Source organism: Patiria miniata, unplaced genomic scaffold (assembly GCF_015706575.1).
Source record: "Patiria miniata isolate m_02_andy unplaced genomic scaffold, ASM1570657v1 HiC_scaffold_27, whole genome shotgun sequence".
NCBI lineage: Eukaryota > Metazoa > Echinodermata > Asteroidea > Valvatida > Asterinidae > Patiria > Patiria miniata.
In genome coordinates, this window is record NW_024037066.1 from 2,601,330 (window position 1) to 2,626,899 (window position 25,570).

At 39.5% G+C, this 25,570-nt stretch overlaps 2 protein-coding genes and 8 non-coding genes across 18 annotated transcripts in view; 8 read left to right on the forward strand and 2 right to left on the reverse strand.

The window, feature by feature from the left end:
- The window catches only part of LOC119734296, a 42,364-nt gene extending 40,872 nt beyond the window's left edge, over positions 1-1,492 (forward strand). For all 9 annotated transcript variants that reach the window (XM_038207714.1, XM_038207715.1, XM_038207720.1 and 6 more), the window contains 3 exons: positions 474-787; positions 894-971; positions 1,186-1,492. In XM_038207714.1, coding sequence (XP_038063642.1) covers positions 474-787; positions 894-971; positions 1,186-1,230 — 437 coding nt within the window. In that variant the 3' untranslated portion in view covers positions 1,231-1,492. The remainder of the gene's footprint in view (positions 1-473; positions 788-893; positions 972-1,185) is intronic.
- Positions 1,493-5,859: 4,367 nt separating this feature from the next.
- On the reverse strand, positions 5,860-5,931 carry Trnac-gca. Its single transcript has one exon. It is a non-coding gene; the product is annotated as a tRNA-Cys (tRNA).
- Positions 5,932-6,182: 251 nt separating this feature from the next.
- On the forward strand, positions 6,183-6,254 carry Trnac-gca. Its single transcript has one exon. It is a non-coding gene; the product is annotated as a tRNA-Cys (tRNA).
- A 237-nt stretch (positions 6,255-6,491) lies between these two features.
- Positions 6,492-6,563, forward strand: Trnac-gca. Its single transcript has one exon. It is a non-coding gene; the product is annotated as a tRNA-Cys (tRNA).
- A 287-nt stretch (positions 6,564-6,850) lies between these two features.
- On the forward strand, positions 6,851-6,922 carry Trnac-gca. Its single transcript has one exon. It is a non-coding gene; the product is annotated as a tRNA-Cys (tRNA).
- A 298-nt stretch (positions 6,923-7,220) lies between these two features.
- Positions 7,221-7,292, forward strand: Trnac-gca. Its single transcript has one exon. It is a non-coding gene; the product is annotated as a tRNA-Cys (tRNA).
- A 287-nt stretch (positions 7,293-7,579) lies between these two features.
- Positions 7,580-7,651, forward strand: Trnac-gca. The gene has a single exon. It is a non-coding gene; the product is annotated as a tRNA-Cys (tRNA).
- A 261-nt stretch (positions 7,652-7,912) lies between these two features.
- Trnac-gca lies at positions 7,913-7,984 on the forward strand. The gene has a single exon. It is a non-coding gene; the product is annotated as a tRNA-Cys (tRNA).
- A 1,100-nt stretch (positions 7,985-9,084) lies between these two features.
- Positions 9,085-9,156, reverse strand: Trnac-gca. The gene has a single exon. It is a non-coding gene; the product is annotated as a tRNA-Cys (tRNA).
- Positions 9,157-10,444: 1,288 nt separating this feature from the next.
- On the forward strand, positions 10,445-25,016 carry LOC119734424 (serine/arginine repetitive matrix protein 1-like). Its single transcript, XM_038207924.1, has 10 exons — positions 10,445-10,999; positions 12,608-13,496; positions 15,178-15,253; positions 17,036-17,227; positions 18,040-18,815; positions 19,450-19,657; positions 20,915-21,095; positions 22,178-22,275; positions 23,674-23,876; positions 24,651-25,016. The coding sequence occupies exons 1-10, from the start codon at positions 10,601-10,603 to the stop codon at positions 24,851-24,853; spliced, it is 3,225 nt and encodes a 1,074-aa protein (XP_038063852.1). The 5' UTR covers positions 10,445-10,600; the 3' UTR covers positions 24,854-25,016.
- The last annotated feature ends 554 nt before the right edge of the window (positions 25,017-25,570 follow it).

The window sequence follows — 25,570 nt, forward strand, 5'->3', positions numbered from 1 at the left end:
TTATACTAGGCCTATAGTTTTACCGAACACACAAGCAAATTTTTGATAGGTGTAGCAAGATTTATTGTGACTTTATCCGTTACTACAATGAATTCAATTTTTATTGAAATTTCCGTGAAATAAACCGAACTTGCTTTTGCATCGCAAAGTAGGTGAAATCTAACAATTTCTCTTATATGTAGCTGTTTGAGTTAACTTGTTTATTTTTTACGGAGATTAACTGCAATTAAAAGCGGGTCTCGCCAGTATTAAATGAGAATAAAATGCAACAACATGCCACAGCGTATCTATACTTTATCTTTGCATATGATGAAATTTTATATAGTTGCTGTTGCCAAAGCTTATGAAATTGTGTCCGTATAGTTGGTCTTTAAAGTCAGACTGTTGTCATTACTTATGTCAGAATACAGTACTGCATTGTATTCACAGCATATACTAACCTCCAAGTGTTTTTTAATCGGTGTCCCATTCAGAGCCTGACGATGGCGGCCTATCCACAGTCGCTTTAGTACTCATCATCGTTGGCTTGATTGTGCTGATTACCGTTGTGGTGTGCATGCTGGTCTGCATGTGTCTCCTCATTCAGAGGCAACAGGCCAAGGCACTGGCTTACCGTGAGGACAGGCAACGGTCTCGTGTGCCAAGAGAAAGCCGGAACGCTTTCGATAACTACGTTGATCTGAGCGCGGAGTATGGTGATGTCTCCCGTTCGGTAGATGCCTATGATGAGGGGGATAGGATGAATCGTCTGATGCACGTGATGAGCCGATCTCCCTACCTACAGCAGGTAAGGCTGAACAGTGTTTATGGTATTTTACACAGTCGATTTCGTGAAGTATTTTTTTCAAGTAAAGTATAATTGCCTTTATGTTTTTTCCCCTCTTTCTGTGAAGAACTTGTCTGGTCAAGAGGAGTTTGTCCGACCCTACATGGTTACTGGAATGGAAGGGCCTTACCATGAGGATCCCCCTGTGAGTAATTAACATCAAGCTTACAAATTTGTAAATTTTGAAACTACAAAAATCAAGACTACAAAAATCAGTGAATTTTGCTCGAGGTTTCAGTCTGCTCTTAATTGTCGTATGTGCATTGTGAAGGTCTGCCGTATAGCAATTTGAGTTATAAAGTGGAAAATGTATAACTGTACTTTGTTATCAAGTCATTGTTAATTTTTTTAATCACCAGGTCAACCTTGCAGGTCGTGTGGTGCGCAATCCCATGGTCAACTAGACTTTGCATCCGTCGACTACATTTGAGAAACCCGACTGTAACGTATTCTACAATTCATTCTTTTTAATCCTGCGGTAAAATGTCAAAAAAAGCTACCCTTGTTTTTTTTATCCTTATTCATAAATTAACCTATCGCAAGAGAATCGCGTCAAGGCAGCTTGTAAAATGTTGTCCAATTACGTGATATACAAAATGGACGCGGAACGCGCAAAAATCTGAGACAAACACAATTTATCATACACAATTCCATAGGGTTGCCTAAGGGGCGTGGCTAACTCGCAAACGGCAATAGGTCAATACCTGAGACAGTTTACTCATTCCTGAAGATATCTCTCAAATGACGTCACTGCCTACAGATTTTCACGTCCATCGGCATTGAGGGAGTTAAATTTGCGTGACGCGCATCGGCTGTGCACACACGTACCTGATGGCGTTGAATACGCAGTTGTAATTTGCCTACGAAGGCGGTTGTCTATGAGAGGGGTCTATTGGTCGAGAGCCCGTCACGTGGTTGGTTTTAAACCGCCGGTAAAACACCGCTGCGTTCTGCGCCACAAACATGAAGTATAATTGTTTTGGAAAAAATCGTTGGAAATTTGTGAATGTTTACTTGTTTTGACTTTTTGACCGAAAGGTATTTATGAAAGGGGAAAAAATATGTGCTTGGTCGGTATTAAAACAGTACGTTTAAACCCGGCTAGGTGCATGGACGCGGGTAATGGCCCAAGCCGAAATTATTCCATTATTTTTAAAATCGTTTTGGGTTTTAATCACGACGGCCTGCATATCATCAGATCCTCCATCTTGATGCTTCTATCTCTCGATAAATGTAAATGTCGGTGTTGGGCCTGTATTCAGTATAAGCTTATACTAAACAGGCGTAGAATTAATGATATTATACCTTAAAATAAAATTCCTTTATACGTGTCAGCTGACAATAGTATGCTATAAATATAGAACTTTGCAAATCTAAACTGCCTCTCCAACCTATCTTTACACTATAAACAAACAGGTTGGGCAGTCGCCTGGGTATTTTGCCGGATGATGGTCAACATACCAACTGCCTATACTATATTGGGGAAAAAAATCCGAATAGTTGGTCCATTTTTAGTTGAATTAACTAACTTCTACATGTGCCAATTTTAGGCACATAGCTTTTTTATCCAACTTTTTTTTTTTAACAGTGTACCATGCAACACTTTTTCTTAATTCCTTTTCATGAACTTTTAACCTTTGACACAACATCCGCTAGTTCTCTGCACTGCAAAAACTGTGTTTAGCAATTAAACACTTTTCTTAACACTTTTTTTGCTATCAGATTGTAAACATGTTTCATAATTAAACATGTCTAGGTGTATAATGTTTAGCTTCTAAACAGGTTTACAAATGACGGCAAGATTGTGTTTAATTGCTGAGCACTGTTTTTAGAGTGTGCTTTTTAGGAATGGAACGTGTACATAATGTTAAGCTTCTAAACATGTTTACCAAGTGATAGCAAAATTGTGTTTAATAGACCATTATCGTGTTGCGGCCATTTGGATTTTTCCCATTCAAATCAACGTAACTAAAGCGAGGCTGGAAGGAAAAATAGTCTGATTCCTTTGTGCCCAAAAAAGTTTATCATTCAGTACTGTTATTGGATACAGGGAACATGACTGAAATGGTGGCAGCATGATAAAGGTCTATTGCTGAGTTTTTAGAGTGTGTTTTTGTCAAGTACATTTAAAACACTGAGAAGACTTTTATATAACTGTATATCGTTATAGACTGTTTGATTTAAATTTAGTTTTAGGCTCATTCAGTACTCCCGGAAGCCTGCGAAATTTCGCTTGGATTGAATAATAATGGATGTACGGATTAAAAGCGAAAGCCTATCGATAAATAGCCATATTCTCATCTAGGTACTTGTGGTATTTGTTTTTAAAGAGTGTATATATTTCTGAGGTTTCGCCATTATATCGGGTGGAGGGTATAACGGATATTCAATATCACTCAATGACATACACACGTGTATTTATATATTACACCTTATACGTAATGAATGTATTCATGTACTCCATCCGTATTCTATTTTTAGGTATCAAAATGGGAAAAAAAAGATAATGAAATGGAATGCTATATTTTAAAAGCGAAAAGCTACTTTGATCTTAAGTTGGAAATCTGCGTGAATTTGAAAGCGTGTTAGATCTTGTTGGACATCTTGTTCGACATATTGTCTGATTTTTGTTGAGGAGAAATTAACATCATTCCTACGACTCTACGGGTTCAATTTGTGTATTTGGCTAACAATGAATATATGCGTGTATGTTTTCCTAATACTTTATGTATGTTTTTGCTTATACTTTATATATGTTTTTGATGTATTGATACTGGTTCCCCTCATTTACCTTGTTGGAGCCAAATAGCGAGTCTACCGAATAGTTGATGAAGATACCCGAGTAGTTGTTGGAATCTGACCAAAAACAAAATGCTGCTTGCGTTTGCATGATTTCATGCCATTTTCGGACCTGTGATCATAGATAGTAAATTCTGACACAATCTGGCTTTTTTGGCAAAGTTGATCACAACAAGTTCACAAAAAGAACGTAAAACATTTTTTTTGGCAAAGAAAAAAAGTGGCCGTTTGTTCTAATGCGGGGGTGTTGAGCTGAGGTGCGTGAACATGAATTGAGTGGCTCATTAATAACTATTACCTGAGGATTATTTGCCATCGTCTGAAAACAAAGGTAAAGAGTTATGGTCAAATTTAAAAAAAAGAAAAGGGTAACCAAGCCCTGCTGGAAATGACTGCTTTCAATTATAACGATACAATTTTGATATGTGCATCAGAAGAACTGTTTGAATTAACCCCAAAAAATACATATGTCAAGGTCTGTTATTTCAGCAGAAGTTGACTTTTAACTGTCCTGTGTTACATTTTGAATGATATTGTCATCGGAACTTTAAAGGAAAAATAATGATGTACAACGAATGGTCCAATCGTCCGCTTTAAGAAATGGGGGATTATTATTCACTTTTAATTATTTTTGTACTATATCATGATAATATATATTCTTTTATTTTATCAATTTTGTCAATATTTAAAGTGTGTATTATATCTTGGAAAAACTATTCGCCAGTGCCCACGAACAACTAACTATAGTGCAAAAAGTACTCGCTATACAATTAAGCCTGATATAGAACAGTAAATATCCATACTATTTTATCATGAAAGTTATATAATCACGGGAAATGTTACCTCAGTGAGGCATTCCAATAGACTTGTGCAAAAAAAAAAATCCCAACAGCAACTTTAATTTCCCCAAACACTAACCCAACCTCATCATATACCTTCACCAAACCTTTCGAAACTTTCGGTTTTGCAACACGAGGAATCGATGTAACATATTTGCGACAATTCATTTGGCCTGGAAATAGGACTTGAAACATTATGGAGATATTCAAATGTCTTCCTTGACCTACCATGTCTCCCTAAGGTATAAATTTGATGATAACGTGTCTCCCTAAAGGTACATTTTACAGGAGTTATGTATTGTAGCGTTATCGTATCATTGTTTTGACATTGTGGACACTCATGGTTTCCCAATACCATGTGTGAGCTCGATATTTTCCAAACTTTATTTAGCTTACCCTAACGCCGCTCAACATTATAAAAAATATATATTTTGGTTATGGGTTAATAAATATGAACAATAAATTCATCGTTTTCCGTGTCTTTATTTTTTCAACTCTTTTGTGAATTCTGGCCTCAAACCCCAATAACAAAAGACTAGATTTCCCGGTGAACAAATAAAAAGTAGACATGGGAATGGAACTATGTTAATGTTTGAAATAAGAATTGAATGTCACACTTTGATTATTTTGTGATGCCGTTCAGCTTAAGTACATTCGGTGAATACTGATCATATCAAAATTCAGGCACGGTGAAGCCCGCCGCGATATTCAGCACCGCGATTCGGTCCGAAATTTGGTGGACGGGTACCCCGAAGCACACTTAATTTATGTCCACTCGTGCGGAAAGGAGCCCTGCTGATTTCCACACTTAGACCAGAAAGCAATGCCTATGGCGATTTAAGGTGTTTTTCTAAAGAAAAAACGACAACAATCCTGCACTAAATCGAGAGAAAATTACCCGAATATTTGGACCCCTTTGCATTTTCAATGGACCGCTTTCGCTCTTGGCCGCCAGGCCCATTTATGCGCATGCGTGCATAATTATGAATTTAAGGTCATTGGCTGATGTTATTTGTCATATTTTTTCAGTCATTCAAAGAGGAGAAAAGTTTGGAAGTGTAGGGCCTATATATCACTACTAAAAAGAAACCCCTTTCATATGCAAATGTGATAGGGAATGATTATTTAGTTTTGAGCACTGCGTTCCCAAATATAAATATAAAGGGGATACCTTGATTCTAGCCAGGGACTTCTCGATCTGCAGTCGAATGTTACTGTCATGTAATAATGATGACATTTTTTTACAGTTAATAGTCGATTAGGAAGGCGGTAGTTTGCATGCAGTCAATGCATGAACAAACGACAAATATTAATCAGTACTTAAAATTTAATATAACGGCAAATAATTGAGCATGTTTTTAAATAAAAGATGATGACATAAAAAAAATGCAATTTAGGGGACACCCGGATTTGAACCGGGGACCTCTCGATCTGCAGTCGAATGCTCTACCACTGAGCTATATCCCCGTCACGACCGTATACGTGGTATATAAATATATAAAAAGCCATATGAGGCACCAGCATGATGCAACAAGCTGAAATAACAAACGTACATGTATATGTCGTTAATCATTTCCTTCATCAAATCAATAATGTACATGTACACCTGTGTTGTATATCTATATCGCACAATCACTGATTATCCTGCTTTTTCCTTCATAGTTCGGGTTCGGTGATGAAAGACAACACTTCTAAGGGTGAAAAAGTGCATCATGTCTGGGGATATAGCTCAGTGGTAGAGCATTCGACTGCAGATCGAGAGGTCCCCGGTTCAAATCCGGGTGTCCCCTAAATAATAGTTTTCATTGCATTTCATTTGGATTTTTAACGTTGCTGAACATTTTATTTGATGACAGGCCGTACATAATTCGAATTATGATCCTGCCAGAAGACAATTTCAAACACAAAACACTTTGTTAGTATGCTGTCCTCAATGATTTATCATGTCATTATGTGGTTTTTGCATAAGCTAATGTCTGGGTTCGGTGATGAAAGACAACATAAGGGTGAAAGAGTGCAGCATGTCAGTGGATATAGCTCAGTGGTAGAGCATTCGACTGCAGATCGAGAGGTCCCCGGTTCAAATCCGGGTGTCCCCTAAATAATTCTTTTCATTTCATTTGATTTATATCTATGCTTAACATTTTATTTGATGATAAGCATCATTTTTCTTTTGATGATCCTTAAGGGGAAACAATTTGAATGACAAACATGTTTTGGAGGCGGGGTATTCTGTCCGCAAAAGCTGATTTTCCAGGTGTGCTGTTCTAAATTATTATTCAAAATTAATCATCATTTTGTTTTTGCATTTCAAGAAGTTATAGCCAGTGTCTGTGTTCGGTGATGAAAGACAGTAATTCTAAGGGTGAAAGAGTGCAGCATGTCAGGGGATATAGCTCAGTGGTAGAGCATTCGACTGCAGATCGAGAGGTCCCCGGTTCAAATCCGGGTGTCCCCTAAATAATAGTTTTCATTGCACTTCATTTGATTTATATCTTTGCTGAACATTTCACTTGATGATAAGCATGAGTTTTTTGGGGGATGATCCTTAAGGGAAACAATTTGAAAGACGAATATTTTTTCTTTGGGGGGGGGGGGGGGGCGGGGTATTCTGTCCGCAGTAACTGATTTGTCTTGTATGCTGTTCTAAATTATTAATCAAAATTAATCATTTGGTTTTTGCATTTCACGAAGCTAATGTCTGGGTTCGGTGATGAAAGACAACAATTCTAATGGGGAAAGAGTGCATCATGTCTGGGGATATAGCTCAGTGGTAGAGCATTTGACTGCAGATCGAGAGGTCCCCGGTTCAAATCCGGGTGTCCCCTTAATAACTGTTTTCATTTCATTTGATTAATATCTTTGCTGAACATTTTATTTGATGACAAGCATGAGGTTTTTTGGGATGATCCTTAAGGGAAACAATTTGAATGACACATATGCTTTGGGGGCGGGGTATTCTGTCCGCAAAAGCTGATTTTCCATGGTGTGCTGTTCTAAATTATTATTCAAAATTAATCATCATTTTGTTTTTGCATTTCAAGAAGTTATAGCTAGTGTCTGTGTTCGGTGATGAAAGACAACAATTCTAAGGGGGAAAGAGTGCATCATGTCTGGGGATATAGCTCAGTGGTAGAGCATTCGACTGCAGATCGAGAGGTCCCCGGTTCAAACCCGGGTGTCCCCTAAATAATAGTTTTCATTTGATTTTTATCTATGCTGAACCTTTATATAATTTTTGATACAAATATTTATTTCATGATCCTCTGATGGAAAACAATTTTAAAGAAAAACTATTTTGGGGGGTATGCTGTCCTCATTAATGAATTTTCCCTTTAAAATGTTAATCAAATCAACATTTTGTTTTTGCGTAATTTCAATGAGCTAATTATGTCTGGGCTCGGACTTGAAAGACAACAATCCTAAAGGGAGAGAGTACATCAGATCTGGGGATATAGCTCAGTGGTAGAGCATTCGACTGCAGATCGAGAGGTCCCCGGTTCAAACCCGGGTGTCCCCTAGGAACTTGTATTTTGTCGCATTTTCCACTTCATCGAGTCCAACGCCCGCCTGGAAAGTTGAATTAAAGACTGTAAAAACACAGGTGTAGAGATTGTTCTTTTGTTTTAATTTAGTTACAATGAGAAACTAATTCTGACTTCTCGTTCAAAGTTTGTAATATTCCAAATAATGGACCATTTGGCCGTGGGGAAGGGCGCCTCTAGCGTTGAGTAGGTAAACGCATGAGTATCTGCACGTGAATTATACAACATCGGGTGTAAAAATGAAAACAAATGAAGACACGATTAAAGGATACGTCAACTGAAAATGTTTGAAATTAAAATAAAATGGTTAAACTGCCACTAGAGGGCGCTCGAATATCTCATGAAATCACGCCCCCCCCCCCCAAATGAAAAACAAATAGACACGATAAAAGGATACGTCAACTGAAAATGCGTTTTATGAAATTGTTTACCTGCCGGCTAGAGGGTGCTCGAACATTTCATGACATCACCGAAAGTTTTGGGGAGGGGGGGGGGGGGACTACCCTCCCCCCCCCCCCCCCCCGATAATAGACACGATAAAAGGATACGTCAACTGAAAATGCGTTTTATGAAATTGTTTACCTGCCGGCTAGAGGGTGCTCGAACATTTCATGACATCACCGAAAGTTTTGGGGAGGGGGGGGGGACTACCCTCCCCCCCCCCCCCCCCCCCCCCCCCCCCGGTAGAACGGCGTCTGACGAGGGCGAAGGGATTCAGCAGGGCTCCTTTCTGCACGAGTGGAAAAAATTAAGGGTGTGCTTCGGGGTACCCGACCACCAAATTATCGGGCCGAATCGCGACGGGCTTCACCGTGATGGCTAGATTTATAGGATCAGCATTCACCGAAATCAAAATGTACTTCAGCTGAACGGCATCACAAAATCACATACACAGTGTGACTTTCAATTCTTATTTCAAACATAATACATGACATTTTTTTACTGTTAAAAGTCGAATTGGGAAGGCGGTAGTTTGCACTCAACGGTATATGACACAAGACAAATCAGAACTTTTAAAAAAATAATATCACCGCAAAAAAATGAGCATTTTGATTACATAAAAAGAATCCACTTCAGGGGACACCCGGATTCGAACCGGGGACCTCTCGATCTGCAGTCGAATGCTATACCACTAAGCCATATCCCCGTCACGATCATTAAAATATATCATGGAATACAAGTATATACAGAAAAAAGCCAACTTGAAAGAGGTATTGCACTAGCAGCGTGACGCAACAAGCTGAAATAATGTTAACCATGCCATTGGGCCATGGGAAGGGCGCCGCTAGCGTTGAGTAGGTAAACACATGTGTATCTAGCTGCCTTATCGCGTCAACGCAGCTTGTGAAACATTGTCCAATCACATGATATACAAATGGACGCGGAACGCGCAAAATGTGAGGCAAGCGTACACAATTCCCCATCCGGTTCGTTAGTAAAAACGTCATACACGCACGCGCACCACTGATTACTAGCGCCCATTGGCTACAAACGCTCAAGCTGCGTTAACTTCCGGTTCCAATAGTGCAGAAAGTGCTGGAGGTGACGTCACACTAACGAACCGGATAGGGGGGGTTCTCTTGAAGGGGCGTGGCTAACTCGCAAACGGCGCGCGATAGGTTAAGTGATTGAGTGAGTGAATGAATAAATGAATAAAATGAAATAAAAGACTTATCAGTGGAAAAAAAGTAACATGTTGAGTACCTTTAGCAATTCAATGTAAATGTTGTTATGGGGGGAACCAATATAATAAGGACTCAAGCAGCAGTTGCTTCAACAGTCCACAACTTTCCGGCCTGAAATTATTCAAACGTTGAAACCCGATTCAGGTTTTTCGCTTTGAATTTTTTTAAAATAAGTTATTATGAATAGAAGCGTTTCCCAAGTAGAACCCATTGCTCATGACAATACAATGCTTGATTGACCCCCTTCATTTTTTGACGGTATAATAATAACAGATATTAAAAAAAAACTTTAAACGCTTTACATGTCACTAGGCGTCACAAGCGCTGTACAATATAATACACAAATTCTTTAGAAAGAAGAAAAGTCATTAATCATTTAATTAACAATTAATTGAAAAATATTGTTTACTTTCAAAAACAATCCTGTTGAGAATAAGCCATGAACAATTATACACATAATGAATAGTGGACAGATTTTTTAGGCACTTAGGCATTTCCCCGGGAAGCACATGAGTGGTGCTATTAATCAGAAAATAAACTGCTTTAAAATTTTACATTATCTGCATGAGTTGAGTTATTAACGCATAAATCTGCTTTTTACCTATCCAACGCCAGGGGCACCATTCCCCATGAACAACTACTTCCTGTTTCACTTTTCCAGTAGACTGTCCGTACGATCTGTACAGTACTTAATACGTGTGCCCCAAAAAATCTGACCATAAAATTGTAATAGCGCCCTCAATTGGTCACATTAAAGAATGCAGGAATCGAGTACGTAAACTAGCAACAAAGGACGCCATTTTATGTGTTTCAACGGACGCAGTTGCAAATTGATTGACATCATGAAAAGGATAGACCGTGGACTCTGGAACAACAGCAAATAAAAACTGTTAATCGACAGCCAGTATGGAATTTATGCAGTACAGAAGTGAATCAACTTTCCAAGGAAGTCCAGTTACCACACAGAGCGGTGTAAATGAAGACCAAGTCGACGTGAGCGTCGAAGATCTTGTGTTATCAATGCGACAGGATTTATTGGTCACAAACGTAATTGATCAAGCCGGTAGTAATGGCGTGAGTGTTCACCGTCAGCCTGGCGCAGTGTCTCTTAGGATAAATGGGGTTGGTCTACGTGGTGTTGAAAACGAACTTAGAAATATTGAAAACGTCAACGGACCTGTAACACTGACAGAGGGACATGATGGAAAGCAGCCATATCAACAGGTTGGAATGGTTGGACGACCACCAAGTGCCGGTGGTGTGCCTGTGCCTCGTAACATTAGTCCATCATACTCACAAAAGATGGTAAATACATGTACTAAATCTGTCAAGTTTGTGCATTAAGTTAAAACACTTAACACTTGGTGACCTTTCACTACAGCTAGGAGTGGGACAGTGCCATACAGCGTAAAACTAAGTTTTAAGAACATGAAGAAAATGATATCAAACTTTCAGTTAAAATTAAAGTTTTAACCAAAGTTCAATATCGTTTATTTTTTAAACTTAGTTTTACGCCTTACTGTTGCTGCATTCCTAGTCTGAATAGTTAGCTTGCACACCATGTTCACATATAATGTTAGGCCTAATAAGTCAGTCAGAAAAAAATCTTCACTGAGTTTCAGTTGCATAAATGAGTGTGTGTAATTTATAATAAAAATGCTGTGACATTTTTTTGATGATTGTGGTGTTACAGGCCCCTCTTTCGTTTTAGACCTTAATTAAGAGTATTTTTATCATTCATAACTGACTCCATCTTACCATGTACATTTTTTTCAGTCGATGCCATGCAAATCAACACAGTGTATGCAGCAGTTATCAGTGTCACCGTCTTCATTTTTGCGTTGTGTTTTGTCGTCTTCATTGTTATTTATCCCCAAAAGTCCCCCCCCCCCCCAAAAAAAAGAAAATCACAACCCTATCTTTTATCGCATTATTAGTTTTAACATCATTACCTAAATTAAGTGAATCCAATCACCTAAAAGTGGAATTTTGTCTTCTGATACTAATAGGAACATGGCGACGTTTACCTCGACATTCCTCATGCAGTGCTGCCAAACTTCTTTGTTGACAAACTTCAAATTCATTTAGTGAAATACTGGTACTTTTACCTTATTAATGCTTGCTATTTAACCTCTGTGAACAATTTCGGTGTCAGGAAATTAAATCCGAAATTCAAAAACGGTGGCGTCCGGAAATTGGGCACAAAATCGTGTGCGCACTTGAATAAACGTGGCGCACTTGAATAAATCTCAGAATATTCCAAATTAACCTTTAAGAATTTCTATAAAGTTGATAAATTCTGATATACCATTATTATCTCTACTTACACAACTAGAAGTTTGTCGGAAAATTGTTTTCTTATTTTTTTTTTGGGGGGGGGGCATTTTTAAAGGGTTCACTACATGCACTTTGAAATAAAATCGGAAAATCACGCCAAAATACATTTTTCTTGTCACTTTGTAACGGGTAGATAAACTCGCAATTTATGAACGGGTGTGTTTAGAACTTGATGAAATTTCGTTTTTTATGAAATTTCAGTTAAAACTTTTGCTCTAGCTAGGCACCATCGGTGAAAAATCAAAGTGCGCCACGCTAGGGTACATCAACAATACTCCATTGCCCATTTGTTCCTCAACTAATGTTTTTTCGTGTACACATAACTTTGGCAAACATTCATGTTACCCAGCCTTAGATTGATGAGGGCCATGCTGAAGCTATGAAGGCCCCAATTCTTCTAGGGTTAACATGAATGTAATTGCCAAGATGGCATGAATTAATTTCAGAACTTATGTGACGTTAATTCTTCAGCCCTTGAGTTTAATTTCCGGCAAGTTACGGAGTAAGCTTTACTTTTTTACAACCCATTTTTTTTTACAATTCAAATGAATGTCTTTATATTGTTCCATTATGCAGAGTGACGATACAGAATGTAACCTCAATCAGATGCACTGCCAGCAACTTCAAAATGCGAGTGCCAGTAAAATGCCAGGAACTGCCACTCACCACGCCAACCCAAATATGTCTAATGGGTTCGTTAGGCAGAACAAAGCGCAGCCACAACTGGCCTCCCAGTTTTATCAGCAGTTGCGGATGAGTTGGGGCCCATCGTCTCAGAACAGTGCATCACCGGCCCCTGGCAACGAGCATAACCAGCCTGCACATTCATCAGAAGCACCCATCCACAATGGAGCGCCGCAGTTTGAGCCCGACATCAGCCCCCGCATGTTGCCCAAGCCGCCTCAGGAACCTCGCAGAGGATCTCGGACGAGAAGCAGTTTGCGAAGAGCTGCTAACCTCCTCCTCAATCGGAGTCGGCAAAGTTTGTCCGACGGAGAGACGGCGCGTCAACCCACGCCTCCGAGTACACCGAGAGATGAAACGGAACACAAGAAGGAAAACAAATCTCAAACCATACGGGAACGTCTGCAAAAAAATAAGAGTAGGATGGGAGACCTTCTGCGCTCGCCGAATTTATCGCGTGTTCGAAGGCCGAGTCAAGGTAACATCAGCACCGATGGTTCAATGTCTCCGCCGGACACAAAAACTGACTACAGGAAATATGCGAGTGCCGAAAATCTGCAAGGAATAGAGTATCGAAGCAGCACAGAGAACCTCAATGCCAGACAAACTGGCAAGAGTGCAAAGCAAAGTTCTAGTCGGTCCGTTGATGCATTTTCAAGTCGATCTGAGGATACTGATGAACAGGATTGTATGAGGGGGCCATCCACAGGGTATAAGCTACGCAGGCATGCTAGTGGTCCTATTTATCAAACATCCAGTGAGACAAGGAACATCCATAGAGGTAATGTTCTGTGTATTGTACTGGGTTAGTCGAAAAGAAAGTGAACTGGATTAATGATTTTTCTTCTTAAAAAGCAATCAAATTTGATACACCATTGAATGTCTTAAAAGAGCATGTTCTTTCATTCACCTAAAAGAAAAAAAGAATTACTGAAATTGTCAGAATTTATATGCATGGTTTACTGAAGGAACTTATTTTATACATGTAGCTGTCCATGAAATGCCATTGGAAGTTTTTGATCGGAGTGAGAATTACAGATTATACACAGGCATTCAAATACAAATGAGATTTTAACAAAAAGCGTTTTGAGTCAAGACAGAAACCATATTTCTTCTGTCAGATTTTGTGTTTCATATATATGAAGAACAGGTCAACTCTGTTATGAAATATTGATGGTGATCTTTGTCTGTTTTCCATTTTTGCAAGTTTTCATTTTTGGAGGTGGGAAGACGTCCATGTTTCATTGTAATGAGTATTCATCAGTTCGTATCGTAAAACAGTTTATTGATCAGTGGTGGACAGCTACATTTTGTGATCATTTTATTAAAATAGACATAACTTGGGAATAGAGTACATGTACATGTATGCAAATTATGTGAAATTGTTACAGTTACTGTAACATGTACATCCCTACATGTATGGGTTTTTTTATGCCACATTATTTTTTTATATTTTTTTTATAATTCGGTCACATTCTTTTTGACTCGGACCTTATGCATGACAGTCATTTTTAGGGTTTTAAATGTGTACCTGTCATACAAAACAAAAGATAGTGATATGAAAAGCTTTAATAATTGTTTTGATATGAAATTAAGCCTTAAGTCATACATGTACATGTACATGTAGCTAAGCTGGATTAAGCACATGCTCGGCAAACTTGAATCTTCAAAACTAATCACTAACACGAGCAATTCCCAATACAGTGTATTGTGGGAGATGGTCGACAAATTTGCCATAGCGCGAGACGCTTAAAATTGTTAGTTTGTCTGTTATGATTCCAGTATCTTTCTTTTCTTTTCAAGATATGGTATTTTTTGTGAGGCGGAGGAATGCTTTGCCTCGATTTATCAAAAATGTTCCTCAAGTTGTCTGCTGACATTCGTTGAAATGGCAAGTAGGCCATGTTTTTGTCCACTGTAAACTTGAAAAATTTACTCTCCCTGGCAAGCTCTTGGTGGCGCACTGTATCAGGAATTGCCCGTATTGGTCAATCTGGGCCAAGTTCGCGCAAGGACTATAGTTGACCAATGGTTAACTAACGTTTGCCCGAACTCTGTCTAGTCGACGGTGGTTGACTACGCTAGTCGACTATTTGGAACCAGCCTACTGGGGTTGGTTGCTTCGCTGGTAACCAATAGCCGCGCGCATTCATAACGCTAGCAGAGAGCCAGGATTCAGAAGTTTTGCGATGTCACTTTGACCAGTATTGACTAGAGGCATTCGCACGTTGCTATCAGTGCGCAGGCGTAAGGTACGTCACAAATCAACCACTAGTCGACTAATGGTCCTTGCCCGAACTTGGCCCTGATTGAAAATTTGTTATTCATCTTGCTGTTAAAACACAGTATCTGATAATTTTTTGTTTTTAGTTAGTCACTGCAAAGTGGTTACAGTGAACAAGCTTTTTGAATATTAGTACCAACATTTGCTATTTAATTCCTATCATCTACTGTCCTGACAGGTTACCACACTGCAGATAGTGACACAGATTCCGGAGTCGGAAGGGCAAACACCAAAAGTGCACAAGCTCAAAGCAGGTAACGTACATATGTGTACATGATAATAATATAATCCGAAACGGACATTCTTGTAGATTTCTGCACAACTTTCCTGACCCGTAACCCTAATTTTCCCCTTTTCCTACCCCACAACATTTGGTATTATTACTAATTGTAAGACCATAGCAATCCATCTAGCCTATTTGAGACGGTAAAATGTTGCCTCTAAATAGGAGCTGAGGCATTAGGGAGACATTGTGTAACTTATGACGCTAAGGTGTCTCCCAAATGGTACCATTTACGATAGTCATAATAATAATGACTGGATTTATAGAGCGCCAAATTGCCAACGGATACAAGGCGCTAAACAAAGAATGAAACAGAGAAAGAAGACAAAACAAAAAGAGGACAACCAGCTACAATGTGGGGAAAAGATGGGTCTTCAAAGCCTTTTTGAAGGACAAAACACTGCTTGAATTTCTGATGGGGATGGGTCTATTCCATAACCGGGGGTCGGCAATGGAGAATGCCCTGTCACCATCCTGTTTACGTGACTTGGGGATAACAAGGGACTCTCCAGCAGAACGAAGGGAGTAAGGACGGGTCTGGATTGTGAGAAGAGAGGAGAGATAATCTGGTGCAGAGTGTTTCAGTGATTTGTAAGTGTGAACCAGTGTGTGAAACTGAACGCGTTGGACAACTGGGAGCCAGTGTAATTATTGTTTGAGCAGGGAAGAAATAGGAAAACAAACACAAGGAATAAAAATCGTTTCGTGTTTTAAAAAAAAAAAAAAATCTTTCTTCGTTTACTTGTAGATTTGAGGGCTGGGTATTAATTGGGTGAACAAAGAAAATGGAAGTCACACTTCAACTGGCGCACAGTGTACATGTACATGTACGTACAACATGTATGCACATGTACACATGCACTTGCACATGATCAAATGCAAACTGAATATGCGTAAGTTTTGTGATGTGGACCATTTGAACAGTGTATACATTTCACCTTTTGATGTAATCTATAAAATGGTGCTAAATCATGGCTGTCACTTGTGTCATTTGTTTTGCAGTTTTGCCACCTCAGCATTAAAAAACCCCCTAAAACTAGGCCAGTATTCTACTGGCAAGAACAGTCGATATAATGCTTTACCGATCCACCTAAACTCACAGAACAAGCTACATGTACATTCATCTGCTTAAATTCTAGAATGAAATACAACAGAAGAATCATGCCATTTCATCTTTCTGTAATACTCCTGGTTATGGTGGGTTTAAAGGGCCCATGCAATGTGTTTTGGTGCCTTTTGGTTTTTTTAATGCTAATTCAATTTCAATATTCATGAGCAAAAAGTGTGATGTCATTTCAGGCAGAAACTGATATGTTACAGCTATTTCAGCCCCAAAAAGTGTGGATATTTTGTCCTTTTGGAGAATTGTCTTTTCTTTGGTGATTCGTTGTGTCCTGAATTGACATCACAGTTACATCGCCCTCAGTTGTCCGGAAAAGCATGGAAAATTTTAAATGTTGACATGTGTTAATAAGATAAATCAAAAAGGATATCAAATAGTTTTCATACATTTAAGTAGAAGTAGGAGTAGAAAGTTACACAAAATGTGTTCCTTGAAAAACTTCATTTCGTGGACACTTTAAATACTTACATTAACTCTTCTGCACGTGTACGCATGTGCACGTACCTGTTAAGGCCATAGCACTCCATAGAAAACTTTTCTAAAAGGTACTTCCAAAGCAAAATTGTAAACATTTCCTCGAAAAAAAAGTCAATTACATTTGTACATAAATCTTGTTTATGCTGTTTCTAGGAAAGAGTCTAACAAAGCAGTGCCGTCGACCCGGGATACTCTGAGAATGTTATCCAAGAAACGAGACGTCACCGGCACATCGGGTCGGCACATGGGTAAATCTGTGAGCGGTCCGCTACGGGCAGACCATAACATTCAACCAGTCAGCGGTGCTGTCAACACAGACTATGGCCTCAATCATCATGATGAAAGGTTCGAAGAAACTTTCAAATTTGTCTTTAATCTGTGTCTCATCATCTGACAAATGATACTGGGTTTGTTATGGGTAGTTTCGAAACTCAGCATGCCATTTTGAAGCGCTTGAATTTGCATGCACACTACCCTCCTGCTGTTTGAACAGTTACAGACAGTTAAAAAAGCAATCCTCTTCCCCTGCCATGCCTTTTACCCAGGCTAGTCAATAAAGATCATATTTCAAGCAAGCACTCTGACTAGTCAAATTCAGTCAATAGACAAAAGCAGGGGAGAAGTAGGCAGAGCTGGCTTATCAATCACCTACAGTCAAAGCGTAGCTGTATCAAGTTAAGTAAACAGTCACAGCCAGTCAGTCCTACTTTATGTAGGCTGGGAGCTCCTTACCGTTGAAAACAGTCACTTGATTGATTTTGGCTGAAAGGACAACTTGGCAGAGAATACATGTATGTGTTTGCATAGGAGGGCTAATTGCAGAAACGACCTGTTCTGCAAAGGAACATGATGCAATTTCTACTTGAAAATTTTGATTGAAAATAATGAGGTAAAAAGTGTCAAAGGAAGTTAAATGCTAAGAAACTCAATATCTTGAACTACAGTCGACTCTCGTTATAACAAACTCGTTCGGACCTAGCCAAATTGTTTGTTATATCAGAATTTTGTATTAAGAGGAACATCAGGCTTTATGTTTGTTGTAACCAGAATTTTGTATTAACAGAGTTTGTACTAACGAGAGTCGACTGTATTTGGTTTGAAAACAGTCTTAATGTAAATATTCTGTAACATGGTCACAATTCTGTACATTTTTTAAGGTCACCTGCCGATAAGCCTGGTGTGTGGAGTGAGCAAGGGGCACGTCCTAAACGTTCCAATTCAGTGGAGTCCATAGAAACGGAAGAAGTGAGGCATGAAATATTCCCCGATACCCCTATAAGAACGGACAGATCACCTCAAGACGGAAGGGAAGAGCAAGAACATCAACGGACGACGTCGAGCGTGAAATCAGACGGCAGACGATCCAAGAGAGACACCAGACCTCCATCGCCATCCAGATCAAGACCGCCGTCACCTCAGCAATCAAGACCATCATCCTCATCTAGGTCTAGACCACCGTCACCGTCACGGTCCGTACATTTTGAAGACAGTAACTCACCACGAGGTAAAGAGAGCGAACGAAGACCCCGTTCGGGATCGCACTCGAGAACACAGCCGAACCCCGACCAGGGTAACCACCAAGCCCTTGCCACTACAGCACAGGATGAAGTCCAGTCTCGCGGACGTGGTCACATTGAGGATGCGTATTCCAGCATAGATGATTCAAGCTCGGTTGATTTCAACCAAAACTCAAGGATTATAACCGATGAGAATCCGTACGAAGAAATACAGATACCAGACCGAGCCTACAGCAAGAAACGTGAGAAAGCGTCCAGGACACCTGTGACCGATGATTGGAATGATATGGACTCGGTTGATGGACTTTATGCAAAAGTTGAAAAGAAACGGCAGGAGGGCAAGAAAGAGAGATCGACGAATCGAAGGAAAGAAAACAGCAATGCCAAGAATCCAAATTCTACCAGTGGTCCCGGGGGTATGTGTCTTTGACTTTCAGTAGACATTTATCATGCTGCCACCATTTCAGTCATGTTCCCTGTATCCAATAACAGTACCGAATGATGATGTTTTTTGTGCCAAAATGAACCAGACTATTTTTCCTTCCAGTCTCGCTTTGGTTACATTGATTTGAATGGGAAAAATCAAGATGGCCGCAACATGATAATGGTCTATTGTATTGTGTTTGATTATTCTTTAGGTGAACATTCTCTGAATGCAACCATATTATTCTTGATTATCCTAAAATCCGTTGCAACTAAATGATATGGTTTTGTAGAAGATGAATCATCATTCCAATTTTATGTGTGTTGTGTCATTGATTTCAACTGAAAAGGGTTAAAAAACCTTTTCTGCTGAACAATTTTGCCAGGGTCAGCATGCTAATAAATCACAAGCTCTAAAATATATTTGGATTTAGCCAAACCTTTACAAATTCATTATTATGTTAATGTCTTTATTCTGTTAAGCTCAAGCATGCTATATGGCTTACTTCTAAAGATGAATTCTAATTCTTTCGTATTTCAGCCAGAAAATCTCTGTCCCTACTTGTGTTGTCCAGATACACAAACAAACTATCTTACTTTTTAGCAATTGTCCGTTTGCTCCCATAGATAAGGCATTGCAAGCCACGGGTCAAGGGGAACCCATTTACGCACAGGTGGACAAGTCTAAGAAGAAGCCCCCATCGGGTGACAAGAACACTTCAAGGCACCGGTCACAGTCTGATGCGTCCAGTCAAAATCCCTGTGTGACGTCTGACTTTGATGACAGTATCTCGCGTGTCGGTAACGACAGCAGTGATGGTTCAACCTTCAAAAGGTACATGTAAGCGCCTCTGAAGATCAAATCTTTTGGATGGCCAGACCAATTGACCTATTGCCGTTTGCGATTTAGCCACGCCCCTTAGACAACCCTATGAAATTGTGTACAGTTTTGTTTGTCTCGGATTATGCGCGTTCTGAGTTCATTTGTATATCATGTAATTGGACAATACTTCACGAGCTGTGTTGACGTGGTTCTACTGTCATAGGTTAATTACATGAATCCTTAATAAATAAGAGGTTAATCGTCACTTTGGGCGGAAAGGTCAATTTTTTCCTATGTGCACGTGGGAATTTTATTCCCACTCTGAGGTGTTTATAAAGAATCAGTTTTGAGTGCATTTCAGAAGAAGCTAATTATGATGATCCTGACCAATTCAATTTTTTCCTAAATTTTCAACTTCTATATTTTATTCAAACCAAAAATCCTCAGTTTTTGGAAAAAAAAACATTGCTTTGGACACAAACAGATCTTCTGTGCGAGCAGACTTGCCCCCGGTCCGTACATTATCAATGCTTATTACGGGGCGGGAACCAGCCTACCCAGTATGAATGGAAATTATTGTCTGGCAGCCAATAATTTGAAATTGTAAAGTAATAATTCAATAACTAAACGTGGGCCACTTTTGGATTCTGTCAATGTCTAATTCAAGAGCGAATAACTTTTGTATACTTAGAAAAGAAAACTAGTTTTCATAATAAAAAAAAAGGAAAGGGACGAACCTGTGTTCACAGGAACGGAGTGCCCATCTCTCTTTCATTAGCGATTGGGCCAGACTCATATGCTGCTGTGGGGGGATCGCCACACCTCCTCCACAGCGAGTCTATTACCTTCCCAGCATTGAATAATGCCGGTACCCATTTAACACCTGGGTTGAGAGGAGTAATTGAGGTGAAGCGCCTTACTCAAGGGCACAACACGCATGGCCATGGCAGGGCTCAAACCCACAACCTCACGATCATGAATCCTGCGATCCACCGCTAGACCACACGTGCCCACGTTTTCATAATGAAACTCAAAAATTGCACGGGGAATGATCTTTAAACCCTGTTCAATGTATCTTTAAACCCTGTGCAATGTATCTTTAAACCCTGTGCAATGTGTCTTTCAACCCTGTGCAATGTAGAAATGTCAAAGGCTTCATGCATCAACTATTGAGGGCGCTGGTTCAATCTCCCACAATTAAGTCCTTACAGTGATTATTTATGCAAGGTAATAATCCTACATTATTTTATGTTGTGTTTGCATTTTTAGGAATTTCGAGCACTACTCGGACCTGAGCGGTTCACGTCTCTCCGTCACATCACGTGCCTCTATATCGGAAAAGGTTCAGAGCGTCGGGAAAGCAACCAAGAAGAAACTGACATCCATGAGAAGGGCCTTGAGTCTCGACAGGATTGATACAAGTACTAAGGAAAATGATACACAACCTAAGGTATTCATACATCATCTTCTAGGTCTTATAATAATGTAATAATAATAATAATAATAATGTGGCGCTTATATAGCACTTTATAGCAAAGGTCTCAAAGCACTTCACAATTCGGGCAATTCACAATGCAGTGTGTCACCAAGAGTTTGCCGCGAAGGGTCCATTTTTCAAGTTTACGGTCGACAAAACATGGTCCGTTTGAATGAGTGTCAGTAGATTGTGTTATAGAATGGGGCATAGCTTTACACAAAACACCATATTGATAAAAAGAAAAGAAAAGGGCAAACAGATCCTTGAATCATACGCTTACGAAACTACTGACTGGAAAAAGCCAACAATTTCAAATGTCCCATGCTGCGAATTTGTCGACCGTCTCCCACAATGCACTGAAAAAAATGAACTTTCCGTGGCAAACTCTTGGTGGCGCACTGCATTGTGAATCGCCCAAATTATTACCCCCTGTTCAACAGGCCATAAGATTTTTCTACAGCCAAGATCAGCCCAATGTGGTCTCTACGTTCACAGGTACCCCTTGGAGAGAGGCAATTGTTGTAAAGTGTCTTGCCCAAGAACACAAGCACCATATTCCCCATCAGAGTTCAACCCAAACACTCCAACCCTTGGCCACAGCATGCCAATAACAATTTCTTTCTGTTCTTTGTTCTAACTTTAATTCATTTTTCCCTCTTTGCTTCCAGCCACGTTTTCCTTAGTCTGCTTATGTTCTTGTAACAGTTTCAGTGATTTCCATCATCAACATGAATGTGTTCGTGCGATATTTAAGGCCAGGCTCAACTTCGAAAGGGAGTACGGTGGCTGACCACCTCGTATTTCTGACCATTGTTAATTATTGGTACTACTAGGGGAAATTTCCTGAATTATTTGAAGTTTCCTGAAATAATGTCATGCAACATTGAAACCCTTAATTCAGTGCTACAGGTCCTTGGTCTACCTATATGTGGCCTTCAAAATCTCAACCAACAACCCGTCCCACCCCTTTTGACAAAATTTAGCCACCCTTTTGTTGCCAATCATATGGCCTAAAAGAGCGTTTCTCTGTTGTGTTTTTGTTTTCTTGTCAATAGTTAAAACGGTCACCATCTTTACGGTCACTGACGGGACTTTTCAGCAAAAAAGACAAGAAGCAAGAAAGTGCTGACTCTCCTGGAAAACTGAATAAGAGGTGAGAGCATTGATACTTCAATCATCAAAATGCAGCTCGCTTTGTCATGGGAAAGTACGTCTAATGTACATACATACTATACAAATATTGAGTGGCTCGGAGTAGAAGGGGAGTAATATTATCGCTTGGTAAAATCTGGACTTTTCTATTTCACGAGGTGAAGTCGAGTGAGTGGAAAAGTCCAGATTTTACCGAGCGGTAATATTTCTCCCATTTCACAATTTAAAGCCACTCAATATTTGTTTTATGTAACTGACATATAGATCCTTGTCATTTGATTTGCAGTTAAAATGAACTTCTATTTCAATACAAAATTGGTGGGAATTTTTTTTGCTCTTTAAGATCTTCTAAACCACCCCTTCACAAAATGTTTGACCCAACTCTGTAGCAACTGGCTCTTGGGAACAAAATGTGCAACCCTCAACACTCACACCAGCATGCGTTTGCACGAAAATACCACGCCTTGGAACAAGGATGATGCTAACTGTTGAATAGTAAATCCCACTCACCATGGGCGAATGGGACTTTTTGAGCCCTGGTGTGAATGGGACTAATAATGAATGTCACGTGATGTGAGTTCTACCAATCAAATGACAAGGATCTGTATGTCAGTTCATTAAACTCAGTTGTACGCACGAGGTCAACAGCTGGCTTGCTGCCATTTGACAGATGTAGTATTGGAGACAACTAACTGTTCTCAGCGATGGATAGGTCCTACCAAGCGCTAGTTCTGATACAAAATTCCTCCTTTTTTTTTTAGAACGACAGCATACAGGCTGAAGTATTTCACTGGATGTTTTATATCAGTGGCGGATCTACGTTCATGAAACCCTCCTATGCAAACATACATTCTGCGCCAAGTTGTCCTTGCAGTCAAAATCAATCAAGGGACTGTTTTCAGCCCTTAAGAATTCCCAGCCCACATAAAGCAGGATTGACTGCCTTAGACTGCTTAAATAACTTGACACAGCTACAATGTATGCTTCGACTCCGGGACAGTGATAAAACAGCTGTGACCACAACTTGCCTGCTTTGTCTGCTGACCCAGTTTGACTAGTCACAGTGCTTGTTGGACATATGATCTGACTGCTGGTGACTACCCTTGTTAAAAGTAAAGCAGGGGAAGCAAAAGTGGATTTTGACTGTCTGTGACTGCTTAAATAGCAGGAGGGTTAACAGAGTAAAAAGACTCCTTCGTTTTCTCTGTATTCCTGTATTTTAATGAACCTGAACCCGCCTCTGCGCAATATTATTTACTTAAATCAAGTGAGCTATTTCATAATATTTTGCCAGTTTCATTTTTAAGTGTTTTCGAATGATCCTCTATGTCTTTAGCACACACTGGTAACCACTCAATGAGAGAATTGACTTGGTGAATCATTTCTATGATGCATACAGGCGCTCAGCGAGTCTGAGTGGTTTGCACGTACGACCACAGCGAACATCGGAAGGAACCGACGTCACGTCACCGAGTCACATGAGGAAAGTTGGCAAGCTCCTCAACATCAATTCCGATGGATCCCAAATTGTGGAGTTGATCAAGCCGCCAAGCGGACCGTTTGGGTTCTACATCGCCCGGGGTACATCAAACTTTGGCTCCGGTAAGATTGTCGTTGGAGGCAAACTATTACTGTAAAATTCATCTTAATTTATTTGGAAGACATTTGCAGATACACTGTGTTAAGTGAGTAACTTTAAAACACAGAAGTGTTTCTAAGACGCAACAGAGTACAAGTGTTTTTACTCAACATTTTTGCCAGTGTGTTCTGACTGTCATCAGGAGGTCATAATCCTACTAAATGAGTTTTTATCATAAACATCATAAAAGTAGATGTTTTTGTATACACATCTTCCAGCTTCAAATGACCTCTCAAATGTTAGGCTTTTAATGTGCGAGGCACTCTGGCAAAATGAGACAGACCTGGGCAGAGGTCAAAATGAGAGTTTGCAGGTCTTAAGAAACAGAAGGTAATTCTCCTTACAATACTGTTTATTGCACTTTAATTAGACATTTCATTGACAAGTTATGGCTGTTTAAACTTCGCATTTATCAAAAGTCAAAAAAGTACAATACTGAGAAAAAGGCTCTTAAAGTTCCAAGTTCTGTAGTCGTGGAAATGAAAGATGCAAATTCTTTTTCCTCAAAAACACTTTTATTGAACGATTTTTATACTGTTTGTTTAACATATGAGTGATGGACATATCAAAAATTACAAATATCAGTAAATCTGAAAATTGAAAAAAAATTACCCCTATTCATTTTTTTGCTTTTTTTCCATCAGGGCCTGTGCCCAGTTCCGTCTCACTGCCTCACATATAAGCAAGAAATGTTTCTTGAGTTTTGACAGCTTCATTTGATTGATGTCTTGTTACAGGTGTTTTTGTCACTCGTCTGGGGGATGGTCATCCAGCTAAGATTCTCGCAGGCCTTCTCGCAGTTGGTGATGAAATCCTGGACATCAATGGAGTAGACGTTCGCAATCGACCCATCGATGATGTCTATGACATGATGATGGACAATGACAAACTGATATTGAGGTTGGTTCCCATCGCTACTCGCAGTATGTGGACGGACTGATTGGATTTCAACCTTTGTCATTCGTTTACAAATTGAATGTTGTGGTCACGTGATACCACCTTTCAGCAGACTATTCTCTTCTGCATTGCATGTTTATCTCTTAAAGGGAATATACAACATTTGCAAACATCAAAAAATGAAACTACCAAGTTTTCACAAAATACCTTACTAGGATGTTGGTAAATGACAGTCTAAAGCATCCTGTAAAATTATGGCACCTGGTGTGAAGTCATTTTCAAGAAAATGGTATTTTTGTATACATTTCCAACGGTGGTCGGCCGACCACCGTTGGAAAAACCTTACTATTTTTCAAGTACTGCTCCAAATTTACCATTTTGGTTCAGTCCAAATTTTGTTTGCTATTGGTTACATGTTCATGAACGGGTGCAGGCCAGCTAGACTGGTTCCCTTACCTTACAATTTTCCGGCATCTATAAATTGATCCATTTTATCTTAAGTGGAGTCAGGGAGCCAGACTACTTGAACAGTTTTGTTTTTCTTGGTTTTTCCAGCATTTTCGAATACAAAACTTCAAACAAGTCAGTGTAACAGTATTTGATCTATTATACTAACCCCTCAAATGGTTCATTTCTTAAAAGTACAGCAAAAGCCAATGATGTACATTCCCTTTAAAATATAAATGGTTTAAAAGTTTTGACATACTGTTTAAAGGTACTACACAACATTTGCAAACATCAAAAAACAAAACTACGAAAT

Coding starts and splice junctions, on each gene's coding strand:
- LOC119734424 (XM_038207924.1), top strand. CDS start 10,601: ATGGAATTTATGCAGTACAGAAGTGAATCAACTTTCCAAGGAAGTCCA. Junction 17,228..18,039: donor CTCAATCATCATGATGAAAG/GTTCGAAGAAAC, acceptor ACATTTTTTAAG/GTCACCTGCCGATAAGCCTG. Junction 19,658..20,914: donor GATGGTTCAACCTTCAAAAG/GTACATGTAAGC, acceptor TTGCATTTTTAG/GAATTTCGAGCACTACTCGG.